This window comes from Passer domesticus, chromosome 12, assembly GCF_036417665.1.
Source record: "Passer domesticus isolate bPasDom1 chromosome 12, bPasDom1.hap1, whole genome shotgun sequence".
NCBI classification, from domain to species: Eukaryota; Metazoa; Chordata; class Aves; order Passeriformes; family Passeridae; genus Passer; species Passer domesticus.
Genome location: NC_087485.1, coordinates 7,366,244 through 7,379,740, shown reverse-complemented (window position 1 = coordinate 7,379,740; position 13,497 = coordinate 7,366,244). Strand labels below are relative to the sequence as shown.

The 13,497-nt window shown below is 52.1% G+C and overlaps 1 protein-coding gene across 1 annotated transcript in view; it reads right to left on the bottom strand.

The window, feature by feature from the left end:
- Positions 1–13,497, bottom strand: part of VAC14 (VAC14 component of PIKFYVE complex) — a 59,553-nt gene that overhangs the window by 9,422 nt on the left and 36,634 nt on the right. The window contains exon 14 of the mRNA XM_064387232.1: positions 11,339–11,471. Within this exon, the coding sequence (XP_064243302.1) occupies positions 11,339–11,471 (133 nt within the window). The remainder of the gene's footprint in view (positions 1–11,338; positions 11,472–13,497) is intronic.

Sequence of the window (13,497 nt, the reverse complement as noted above, 5' to 3'; positions counted from 1 at the left end):
ACCCCTCTGCAGTCACAGGACCCTGCCTGTCCCTTTGCCTAAAGGACTCCTTGACAACATGAGGCTGGCCAAGGGAAGAGCCACAGAGGTCACCACAAGCTTTGCGTGCCCATGCCACCCTAGGGTCCCCCTGTGTCTCTGATGTAGCAGCCACCAAACTGCCAGCACAGCAATGTCAATCACAATGAATTCTCATCACACAAATGGTCGGTGGGGTGGGATGAGGTATGGGAACATGCAGAACAGGGATCGTGCAGGGGCAGGGAGCTGCTGCAGGGCAGCGTGCTGGAGCCCAGAGGATGTTGGCAAGATGGGGTGGCTTTAGAGCCACATCTCCAATTAAGGACAAGCCCCGGCGTCCCTCCCAGCCCTCTTGCTTTGACAACTTGATGCCTGGAAACCGGCTAATCTAAACATCATCATTTCAGGGAGCTGTCAGAGTTCCCATCCTGCCTGCTTGTCCCTTTAACCACTTCAGCCCCGTCCCCTGCCCTGAGCCACCATGCAGGAACAGAGTGGCAGAGGCTCAGGCCAGACCAATGCCTGCTTGAAGAAGGCGAACCTTTGTTTTTCCCTAAAATCTAAAAAAAGTAAGATGAGATCCAGTTTCACTGCAGAACTGTCTCCTCCTCTGGGATCTGTGGGGTGCCTGGGGGGAAACACTGGTCCTGTCCTGTTGCCTGGCCATGCTGAGCACCATCCCGCTGTGTTCAATTAAGCAGGTGCTTCTTCATTAAGCACCAGTGATTTGCTTTATTAGCTCTGGGCTAATAGACACGGGGCCCCAGCAGGGAGAGGATCATGTCTCGTCCCACTTCCAGCAACTGGGACAGAGCCTGAGCTGTGGAAGGAGCTGGCTGAGGCCCTGGAGTGATACTCTGAGGGGTTCTGCTCCACTTTTCCACTCATGGGTCTTCTGCAGCTGTGAGGAAGGCAGAGCCCCTCCATACTTCCTCCCAACTCTCCTCTTCCTCTGCTCCCTTCCTCTCTCCTCCCAAAGGCTATCCCCCACCCTTCCTGCACACCCCAAGCTCCCCAACAGATGCCCTGGCTTAACCCACCCAACCAGGAAATCCACAGCCTCTGAGATACCCACTGCCCCTCCCTATCCCTCTGAAATTCTCCTGCTGGCAAAAGCAACATTCCCAGCCTGGCCCAGCAGCTGGGATCCTTTAGGAATTTGCAGAGAAAGCATAGATAAAATTAGGATGTGAAGGGGAGAAGGCGAAGAGAGCTAGTGGGGAAGGCAGCAGGATGTCATTGTCCCATCATTTCCCTCCATATCAGCAGTGAAAATCCTAGTCCTCCATTTTAATCCCCCCTTTCCTGAATCCAGGCTCCAGAGCTGCTCCTCTGGGCAAGGGAAACCATAGCAACCCCAGCAGCTCCTGCTTTACAAAATCCATAGCATTTTATGTGAGGGATTTTGAAGTGTTTGTGAGGTTTAGGAGCAGGGGAGCTCCTTCTGTCCAGGGGGCAGGTCTGGGGAGGAGAAGGACCCTCATCAGCTTTGCTTTCCTGGAATGGTTATCAAGCTCCCCAGGGAAACTTGGCGAAAGCTGCAGACCAGAGATGTGCATATCCTGGGAGGAGATGTGTGGATCTGGGAAGGAGATGTGTGGATTCTGGGAGGGGATGTGTGGATCTCAGAAAGCCTGAGGACACAAGCCCTGCGATGCCTTCGCTTGAAAAGGGAAAGGTGCAGAGTGTTTCACTGCAAACAAGAAAAGCCTCCCACGGAGCGTCTGCTTGGCAGCAGCCGTCAGAGTGACAACTGCTGAGGGAGCCACGGTGCCAGCTCAGCGCTGGGCCACGCTGCCTCAGCGTAAGGCACTCCCCAGGGATCCCTGGGGATCCCCACAGCAACCAAACAGATGCCTGAGAGGAACAGCACAAGTGTAGGTTAGTATTTCAGGCCAGCTTCAACTGGTCTTGATCCTGCAGGGCCTCAGCCCGTGGGTTCTGCTCCTCCTGATGCTCTCCCTGGACATCAGGTTCCTGTCCTGGCTGGCAGGATGGCTGCCCTGCTGCACACTAAAGCTGATAGTCCAGCCTGAAGCTGGGCACATCCACCTTGATGTGCCCTCTTGTGATGCCTCAGCCTTATTCCCACCTTGGACATGGCTGGAGAACAGTGTCCTTCAATAAGATCACCTTGAGTTCTCCCAGCAGATATCCAACACATCTGGACATTTTTATGATCAGTGAGATACCTGCAGCTCTGTACCAAACAGGAGAGGGAAACAGGGCTGTAGCAAGGAGAAGGAAAGAGTAATATCCTTTGGAATGGGCCAGAAGCTAAAGACAACTAAATTTGGAAACCTGATAGTCCACTCAGCCCAAGGTATGGCCCAACTTTTAGCATAACACAGATGAATGTGACAGCTCCTCCAAGGTGCAGCCCACCAGACAGACAACCAGCACCAGTCTCCAGCTGCTCAAGCTGGTGTGTGCCAGGACTTTCCTTGAGGAAACTTTATAGTGACTTATGGATAAAGCTATCCTGCCCATAGAATTCTGGAATGGTTTGGCTTGGAAGGGACCTTAAAACCTATCTGATTTCAACCCCCCTGCCATGGGTAGGGATGCCTTCCACTAGACCAGATTGCTCCAAGCCCCATCCAAGCTGGCCTTGAGCACCTGCACTGATGAGTCACTGATGACCTGCAAAGCTTACAAAATCCTGCAGAGGAACATCTGAGCATCTACAAAAGTCTCACTTGAAAAACAGGCAAACCTTCCCTTCAAAACTCTCCAGGAAAGCAAAAAATTACCTGCCCAAAGCACTTATTTTCCAACTTTTAAACTTGCCAGTGACTTGATGGCAAAATGGATGGCAAATGCAAGTCTTGCCCTGGGCTCTTGGTGCTTCAAGCCCCAGGCAGGAGGCACCAGCAGCAGCACTAGAGCACGTGCCTGGCTCCAGCCACCACCACAGCTGAGAGGAACAACTCACATTCACGTGAGCCCTCCAGAACCTCTTCCCAGAGGGGCACTTACAATGGGCACTGATGTTTTCAGGCAAGCTCTGTTGGAAGGGGAGGAAGGGTAGGGGCTGGCTTGGGAGTGGGGGAGAACTGTAGAGCAGCAGCAACAGCAGATCCTTCCTTCGAGACGTCCGCTTCCCTTTCAGGCTGACAGCTGTGGCCTAATTTTCAAGAAAACTGACAAGCGCCTTATTTCTCCCCCTATAATTTCTCATCACTGCAAATAAAATAGGTTAAAGGAGCGGGTGCAAAGCTGTGGCAACAGGAGCTGGGAGAGACTGATCCTGTTCAGGGCATGTACAGTTTGTACAGAGATGGGAGCTGTGGTCCCTGCTCACCTTTCCCCATTACTTTGCTTTAAGGTGAAGAAATAAAAGTGCTTTTGTTTCTAAAAGCATGGCCAATGAGCAGGTTGCTGTCCTAGAGATGGATGAGCCTTTGGATCCCCATGTAGGGAAGGCAAATCTGAGGGAAAATGGTCCTGCTGGATATCTCTAGACCTCTGAAAGCAGAGGGATGGACTATGGCAGGAATACACTCTGTGTTTGAAAGTGAAGCTTTCCAGAAGGAAGGAAAAGAGGGACTGGGAAGAAGTGGCAGCATCCCCTGGCTCAGGGATAAGCGTACCCTGGGGTGGGAGGTGAAGCTGCCTTGTCTCTTCTGCCAACAAGTCAAGCACATCCTGGAGCTCAGGGAAGGAGGTGCCCGTAACTCAGTGAGCCCTGCTGCACTTCCTACTCAAGTGTCAGCTGAAAAATACCCCACTGATGCCAGGGTTTAGACACCCCAGATGCTATTTCAGCTTTAGTGCCAGGCTTGCCTCCACACCCGCTGCCTCTCAGCATTGCATTGGATCACAAAGCCTGCCCTGCCTTCTGAGCCAGGATCCCTGGAGGAATCCCAAGGAGGGATGCAGCCTGAGGAGCCTTGCTCCCTCAAACCCTCCAAGGCCCATAGATGCATCAGAGGAGAGCAGATGGATGCTCCCTGCCTTGCCAGGACCCAAGAGAGCACCCAGTGCTTTGAGGGGACCAGCTCCAGGTGCAGCTAAACACGAGGAGCAGCTCATGCACAAAGGGAAGGAGCACTGAATGGCAGGAACTCCAACCAAAGTGGCTTTTGCACAGCTCTATGCTTTCAGTGGGGAGTTAAAGATGTCCCATCCAGAGATATCTTGTCTGAAGACATCCCATCCTGGGAGCAGAGTGCCCAGCTGGGCCCAGTGGCTGAGGTGAGCTCTTCTCAGTTATTAACTGAGTGTGCCCTGTGCCTGGGGGCAACTGAGCAAGATCCCCTGGAAGACAGGTGGGGGGAAAAACACTGTTATTCAGCCTGATTTCCTGTCCTGGCTCTTCCCTCCACAAAGATGAATAAACTGAGTTTAATAAACAGCTGCAGAGCCAGAAAAGGAAGCACCATCAGAAGACCCGAGCCCAACCAACAGGATCAGACAGGTTAAGCTGCTTCCCCATGATGAGGGTCATCACCCCATCAGCCAGGCAAAGAAAATTTGGGAGACACTTTGGACGCTGTTTGTGCTGAATCCCCGCTCAGCAGAACATGACAGCCAGCAAGCAGGGAAGCTGTGGGCTCCTCTCCCCACCGTCCAGTTCCCCTCCTCCCAGCTCCGTCCTTCCACAGACTGCTTTTCTACAGCATTCCTGCTGTGATCCTAGGGAAAGTGCTGGGAGGAAGCACATTTCCCTACCTGGGGACCTGCCCTTTGAAGGAACTTGGCCATTTTGTGAGGGTTTTCCTCTCCTATGCACATTTCCCTTTCCTCCCCTCCACCCTCTCACTGACCCAAATTAGTCCCAGCCCACGCCGGCACTGCTGCTCACATGTGGTTCCCATTTTTCTACAGGAAAACCCATCAAATCCTTCCAGGCAACTCCAAGTACGGCTGCTCCTGGAGCAGCTTTGGTGGGTTAGCACAGCAAACTCATTTCCAGGACCTGGTGCACCCCAGTTCATCTCCTGTCCTTCCCTGGGGGTACAGCCCCAGGAGGGAGAGGCCAGGGCTGGCCCAGCTCCTGCTCTCCCAGCAGGGATAATCCTTTGACAGAGCAACCAGGCTCCTCCCTTGTGAAGGTCATGCTCTTGGTGACTGCTGGGGCATTGTGACTCCAGAGCCAACCTCTGCTCTGGTGGAAACTGGGTTTTCCCCTCCTCTGGCTCCTGCTTCATGAGGCTGGGAGGGTATCAGAGAGTCCAGAATGATGTCCCAGAGACTCAGTGATTTAAAATCTCAATAAGCATATGCTCCTGTGGGCATATGGAGCTCATTGTGTGATGTAAAAGAGACAATTTGGGAGCTGAGGGCTTTTGGAGATACAGTGGGGTTGCTGGCTTCCTTCCAAAATCCCACAGGAGCCTGAGGAGAGCCCGGAGGGCATTCACAGTGCCAGCCTGGAGCAGAGGGAGAGTGCAGGAATGCAGAGCCTGTTTGCCACCACATTGCTGTAGCACTGTTCTGGATCTCCAGGCATGGGTTTTACATGGCAAACTGGGGAGAGAAGGTTTTGGGCAGCAGGGATAATTAAAAGGAGGCACAGAGGATTGGGCTGGAGATGAGCGAGAAGTCCACTGACCTCTGCAGAACTGGGCATGTTTACCACCCTGCTCCATCACCCTGTGCCTGGCCAGGGTGAGAGGGAGTCCCTCTTTCTGCTTTGCAAATGGACAAAAAAACCCACCAACTAGAAAGCTTTCTCCTGTTCCTCCTCTCGGTGAGGCACGAGGAGGGGGATGGCGAGTGCACAGTTCATTAGAGCCCGAGGGCAGGCGGCCAGCGAGCATCCTGGCAGGCAGAGCAGTGGATTTTCGCAGGCTCGCTGCCTCCTGACACAGAAGCTTCCCTTGTAGCACTCACAGCTGTTTGGATTTTACCCGAGTTCATATCACAGTTTATCAAAGAGGCTCCATTTTTTTTCCCCTTCTTTTTTTTTTTTTTTTTGCACTTTGCTGAGTACAAGCCAAATGGTTCCCGCAAAAACAAACGCAGGTTTTGTTCTGCATTGCAGTGGCACAGAGGGTGGGAGAGAGGAAGAGGTGACACGTGTCCCCCCTCCAGCCCTGATCCACTTGTAGAGGGATTTTCAGGGCATGGGTTTCGCAATGGGAGCAGGACGGGGCACAATGGCATCCAGAGGAAGGAGGAGGAATGGGTCCTGCATCCCAGCACTGGGTGCCTCCAGATCATCAGGAGGTACTGGGGTGTTTGCTCAAGGAAAATGTGTGTCCAGAGGAGCTCAAGAGCATCCAGGCCTGAGAGAAGAGGAGGGTTTTGGTTAGTCCCAGCTCCTGAGCCTCTTCCAGTGAGGGGCTGGAAAGCGAGGACAGCACAACAAGAGGAAAGGACAAGGTTAGGGATGAGGTAGGAGCCAAGATGGGGCTGGGGGGACACTGGTTCATTGCATTATAGAGGCATCCTGTAGTTGTGGCATCCCCTTATTAGCAAAACAAACACCCACTGGCTCTGTACAGGATCCCCAGTGCACCCCTTGCTATCCAAACCTGCAGCTAAACCCCCACCCTACTCCCTCCTCACAGCCCTGCTCACTGGGATGCTGGCAGGCAGCCCTTCCCTTCCCACTCTCCCAGACAGAGCACGGCCCTGGGAATGCCAGGCAGGCCAGTCCAAAGCGATTTAACACGCACCTCACTGCGGGCCTGCCAAGAGCATCGGAGGGATGTCTGTGCTCCTCCAGCCCTCTGCTCCCCTCCTCTCTGATTCCTCATCCTGCTTAGCAGGTTCAAACTCACTTTGTATCTTTTTCACTACTTTTTGTGGAGAAACTGGTGGTGTACAGTCGGTCTCAGCCTCTCAGAGGCAGAAGAGCCCTGTCATGCCCAAAAAGAGGGACTGGCCACTCCAGCCCCAAGGGCGTTATGTACAGACTTTCATGCACCCAGTGTGACCTGCCAGTCTTTGTCCTCAGCTCTGCCCTTGTTATCCAGCTCTCCACTGGCCTCATCCCAGCAGGGCTTTGAGATCTCAAGAGCAGTCAGAATTTCCAGCCAGGTGAACTTTTCCCGTCTGCTGGAAGTATAAATCTGTGGCCCCATCACGAGACTTGGGATTTTCCAGCTCTGCAGCTAATGCCATAAATTGGCTGAACAATCTTTTATGCTCCAGTCTATGTCTCCCAGAGTGGATTCTGAGCCAGCCAGCCCTCCTGGCCAGTCCCCACAGGGTTCAAGCATACCTCCAAAGGCCAAGGACCATCCCCAGGCAAATGGGCAAGTTTTACCAGGTGCATCACATGCCAGGTGGTTGAAAAGTCATGCCAGGGCCTCTTCCAAGCAGCTTAACCTCAGAAAACACCCTGTGAGAAAGTGCCAGGCAGTGGGGAGGTTTGTTTAACAGCTCTATAAAACAAGCTGAGACAACCCCTGCGTGCAGGCTGTGCCTGGGGAGCAAAGTGCTGACTCAGGCGTCCTCTCTGCCCCAGGGTGCCACTGCTCTGCAAGAAAATGGCCTTCAAAATTAAGCCCTGTGCTTCAAAGCATCCACACACGACATGCATAGGGATGTCTCCAGCCACTCAAGCACATCCCATACCCCAGAGGGCTCATTTGCTGTGGCAAGGTACATCAGCCATGAATGTCTGAGCTGTTCCATCTCAGAGAGCAGCAAAAAGCTGGCTGCTTTGGTGCTAAGCTTGACTTAGCCAGTTGAACCAGCTCCTGGAGCTCAGACTGACCCTGGGGACAGCACAGGAACTGCACAACAACCCCCTGGGGGCTGGTTGAGGGGAGAAGCCAGCTCCTTGCAAGGACAGCCAGCCCTATCCTCACACTGTGCTCTGAGCAGCAACACTGATGTCCATGCAGCAGGGCTTAACCTCTCCCTTAATCCCCCCATCCCGCAGCGCTGGTACCAACCAAGAGGAATGAAATGCAGCCTGTAAATCTCAGTGTGAGCTGAAAAGCTCGGTGCCGCTCTGCTGCCTGCCTCCTGACTGGCCAAGCAGCTTTCCCTCCACAGGGCTCCTGCCTGGAGGACAGCCGTGCTGCTCCAAGGAGCCATGTGATGCTTTGGAAGCGCCTCCGCATTTTTCTGCTGCTCCAAGAGGTCAGCAGCTGAATGGGAATATTTGCTTCTTGCTTAAGGGTTCTGGTGAATCCAGGACTGCCACGTGCCAGCCAGGGCAATTAGCGAGGAGGGTGGAAGGCCTCAGATGTGCTTATCAAGGTGGGAGGTAACTGATGGTCCTGCCTCTGACAACACTTTAGGAGCAACATTTGAGTGCAAACATGCCTGGCTTGAGAGGAGAAGGCAGCATTTGGTATTCTTAGTTTTGAAGGCAGACTAATTTTACTGGCTTCCAGCCTAAAAAAGGTCACAAGTGACAGTAAGAGAGAATGGACCCCCAAAGGAATGCTGTCAGCTGCAATGCACAAAACTGATGCCAAATGAAAAAAAAAATTGGAAGCGATCACAGGAGCAGGCTTCCCTTCCTCCTCCATGGGAGAGGGGTGGGACAGCATGAGACTCTATGGGACTTGTACCACTGGAATCTCCTCAGCAAATCCTTTGCCCAGACATTCATGAGGCATGTAAACAACTTTGAAGAGCCTTCTCCTGGATGTTGCTCTTCCTTTCTCACAGATCATAGATGACAGGGAGTTGAAAGGGACCTACAAGGATCATAAAGTCCAACTCCTCCTGCTGGGGCTCAGCTGGGCATGTGAGCTCCACCACAGCCATAGGCTTTCTCTCTGTGAGATCTGCTAGGGTTGAGGGGATCCTAATCCTAAAGCCCTTGGCACAGATGAGGCATCACACCATGGTTTGATGGGCATTGGATCCCTCTTGGGAAGGCAGCAGACTGATCCGTGTCTTTGATGCGCAAACAGTGCTGGCAGAGGGACCACGTGCCAATGTTGGGTTATCCCCAGCATGGTGGTCACAGGCAAAGGAGAAGAAATTCTCTGGATACTTCCTTATGAACGACAGAAGTTTTTGGAGCTGTTTCCCTGTTATTTTGAAGGAAGTTTGTGTTTCCACTTAGCTCCTTCTCTGGCAAAGCATCTCAAGATACCTACCTTGGCACTGGGGTTACTGATGGCAAGATCACCCATCACAGCCCCTATCTCTGCCTGAGCCAGGCTTCAAGGGTGAATTCTGCCAGTGAGGGCTGCAGGTACTTCTCCCACCCATCTCCCAGCATCAGGCAGGCTCTGGAGCAGTTCTATTTGTGTTGGGGATCACAGGTCCTTTCAGAGCAAGAGATGGTCCTACCTCCTGCAGAGATCAGTGGTCAAACGCCACTCCCATCCCCAGGCACACAATGTACTGTAACCTCTGTCTCTGTGACTCTGAGGACATATCAAGAGAGTGACTAAAGTCCTTTCAAGAGTCAGAAACCAAGCATGAACAAACTTGGGTTGGATTAGAAAAAAACTACCTTTAATTGCAGATCCCCTACGTGACCTCACGGACCTTTGAATTTGCCCACCAGCAACGTGACAGGGAAATCTGCTGTGCTGTGCTTGAATAAAACCCCTGTCCCCCATTTCCCTTTCCTGTGAACACTAATCCTTCAGCTGGAAATCATTGCCTAAACGTAATAGGTCTATTTTCCTTCCCTGTTTCAGTGTTCCCAGGCCAGCCTGGGAAAGAGGCAGCAGTGGTCCTGGACCACACTTCAGCAGATGCTGTCCCAGTCTCCCAAGCATCCCCCTTGCACTCTCCAGTTCAGGATGAAACATCACCAACATCTCTTAAGTCAAACATGAGGCTGGCTTCTCACTCTGCTGTGCAAGACAGCTGAGCTGGCTTGTGGACAGGGGAGGGATGTAACGTGGGAACGCGCATACGGCTTCAATTTGAAAAGTGGCTAAAAATAGCTCCATGAGGCTCCCACATTCACTGAGTCTCTCCAGCAAGAGATCAATCTTTGCCAGAAAGTCCTGTAAAAGTTTTTCTCCTCTATTTTCATCTTGCTTTTTCTGGAAGCAGTAGAATTGTTAGTTTACACCAGTCTTTTACCCGCCATCAGTAGGTTCCAGAGTTAATCACTGGTACCTGAGGGCATGGCTCACCCTCCCAGAACCACCACTTTGGCTCCAGTCCTGCATCTACCCTATATGAACAACAACGTGACTTGACAAAGGACAGTCATCTATTTTTTAATTTTTTTTTTTTTTTTGCTTTGCCAGATTTTTTGGGGCATGAGTCACTGCAAAAAGCCTCAGCTTGCTGAGTTGCTGTGAGCCAGTCCCACCGCACCTCTGGCTGGCTGCTGGGAAAGCTGGGCCTGCCAGCCAAGGCTCCTCCTGCCAGAGCTGGAGGGAAAAAGCTGGAGGTGGCCAGGGCACAGGAGAGCTTTAAAATGGGACCCTGCCCAGGCTCACTGTCACTCTGGTCACCCTGTTTCCCTAGCACAGCATGAGGCCACTTCCTTGCCAAGGTGGCTTATCCTGGGGGCTGTACTGGCTGGTGAGAGGACAGTGGACACTGTGAGTGGGATACTGTCTCTGGGATGAATCCAGACTTAGGCAACAATTAGGCTGCCACAACTCCACACCCAGCCCACCTTAGCAAATTTTGGGAGTTCTGCATGCTGTATTTTCCCACTGCAGTGATGGGACCTCTTCATCAGTACCTGGCACACGCCTGTGCCTTTGGAGAGGTGGCTCTCTTCTCCCACAGAAGCATGGCCTGCACCTCATGCTCTCTCCTGTTCGTTTTGATGCCACATCCCTGAAAGCAAGGGAGGAAAACCCAGGGTCCTGCCAGCTGATTCCACCACCCTCCTCACTGATTTCTCCACCTCGCCTCGACCATTAACCCTGTTATTTCCCAGTGAGCTGAGGAATGGATATCCCTTGCCCCAGATTTTATTGCAATGAAGATGACTGCCTGCCAGCTGCCACGACACTTGGCATTCCATCCTTCACAACATTTGGCTCTCCAGCCTCTGCCACAGCTCCTTAAAAAGCTGAAGCAAATTTTCCCACCTCTATGCATAGAAACACATGGCTTTGGATGGGCAAGCATCCTGCCAAGCCGGCTGGAGGGACTCACTCAGCTTGGCACTCTGAGTGCAAGCCTGTCTTCCTGCTCCGGCTGGTCTCGTTGTGTCTTAACGAAACAGGCTCTGACAACATTGTTTAATAAGGAGCCACTTTGCCTCCGGGGATGGGAGAGAAATATGGTGCCTTGACATGTGAAAGGCAAATCCCGTTTGCTCCAAAACCGTTTGCTGGAGAGCGAGGGAAGCTCGAGGAAATGGTTTTGGCTCAGAGCAAATGTAGTACTTGGGCTGCTTGACCCTGCCATCCCTGTCCCACCCATCCAGGGGTGCTCAGGGGCTTCAGTGAGGCTGGTGGGGTGCTCTGACCTGATGATGAAGGCTCCTCTGGTTTCCAGGAGTTTCCGCTCACTGCTGAAGCGCTTGAGCAGGTTGATCATGAACTTGTAGAAGTAGGAGTTCATGGTGGGGGTGGAGGGTGAGCACTCCAGGCCTTTTGTACCTGGGGAGGCAACGGGAGAGCAAATTAGAGCTGCCAGGGCCTTGCTGCCAAAGCCTTGATGAGAGAGCAGACACCAAAACATGCTCACAGCACTGAGATGATGAGGGTAGGGGCATGGAAAGATTTTCAAGCCTCATATAACCACATCTGGTTGGTTCAAGCAGAGTCAGCCCTGTCTTAGCTCTCTCCAGCCCAAGGGAAAGCATCTTATGGTGGTCACAGCCCTGGAAGCAGCACCTGGGGTTAAAATGAGATTTTTGGGAGTTCATCTCAGAGCTATTCAGCTTCAGTAGCTGCTAGAAGAAGGAGTGGCTGAGGCTGTAAATTGAGCCAATCCCATCTCCTCAGACAGGGCATGTACAGTCATCCCAAAACCACTAGATTGCTGGTGAGTTGAAGAGCCTGTAATCCAGCCCCATAAGCCACAAATGCCCTGAGCCCAGTGTGCACGTAGTGGCAGACACACACATTCAGCCCCAGGCCATGGCACAGACACCAGTTTACATTTGGTGATGTGATTTTCCCTAAGCAGGAGCCACTTGGTACAAGTGTCATATACAATGTGCCCCAGGGCTACCATAAAGTACTGGTCAAACCACAGCAGAGCTCCAGGCTTAAGGATTGTCCTGGTCTGAGACTCTTGGCAGGGAGGGCAGGGAAAGGGCCAGCTCCCAGCTCAGGGAAATATTCCCTCCAAACAAAAGAGCAGGGAGCTGGCAGGTAAAGATTGCTTTTCCCACAGTAAAACCCCAGGGGAGATGGTTTATTTAGCAGGACAGCGCTCAAAGCAAATGTTTGGAGAGAGCATTTCAAAGGCAACTTTGCAAAAAGGGGAGCTCTCTTCCTTAATTTCTCCTTCAGAAAGGCCATGTCTAACTGTGGAAGGAGGGAAGAAGGAAATCCAGCACACACAAGCACCCCAAGGCTACACTCCACACATTATTTCCATCAGATAACCAAAGGAAACCTGAGCAGTTTGATTTATGGATGTTGTCTGCTTCTATGGACACTCAGCGGAGCACGGAGCAGCCAATTAAAGATGTAATTAAGCTGCCAAAGCCCAGGAAAGCTGATGGAAAAGCTGCTGGTCTGTTTTCTATCCTGCCTCTCCCAATGATACACAAGAGATACATGCAGGGCAGCTTACCCAGGTTTGGATTTAACATCTAAGAGAACATACAGAGCCAAAGAAAAAGGAAAATGAAATACAAGGTCATCCTGACCAGAACCCAGTGACCTCTTCCCGCTGGAGCTGTGTGTTCACCCACCCCTTGGTAAATCTGTAACCCCAAACCAGGCTTTGAAGCAGGCAGCTCCCTAAGCACAAGTGTTCACCATCGCATCAAGTTTCCCCTCAGCTGCAGGGAAGATGATCTGGGCAAAGGAAAAAAAAAAGGGATCCAGCTGAGCCAATGTGCTCCAAAACAAAGGTGTGTTTGTTCGAAGGCAGGGAGTACCCAGTGTGAAAATGCCCCACATGTTGTCACTACAGCTGCTCAGCACTGCTCAAAAGGGAGCAGAGACATGGTCTGGAGGTGACATGGGGCAGCTCTGCCTCAAACCTCCCAGAAGAGCCTGGGAAGGCAGGTGAAGACCAGGCAGAAACTGTCTTTCAAAGCTGCAAAGTGTATTTTTGCCCATTTTCTCAGCAACTCTGAGACACCCAAACCTGGTTGTGCTGCAACACACGTAGGACATCCCACCTTCATTCCCACCAGCTAACAATGCTCCAGCACTGTAGCTTTTCTGGGGGAAGGTCTCTCTCTTCTCAAGACTCCAAAAATAGATTCTCCAAGCCCCACAGCAGCATCAATGGCACAGTGTTCCCTCCACAAAACAAAGCCACCTTTCTGCTTCATTGTCATCTTGCATGCTTTCCAAACATTACATATGCTAAAACACATTCCAAAGGAAAAACAGGAGGAGGCAGCAATTTTTCTCTTCCCTGACAGGACCAGCACTTCTGCTGTGCAGGGGACAAAGCTGTATGGCTGCAAGACAGACCAGCCACAAGCACCTTTAGACA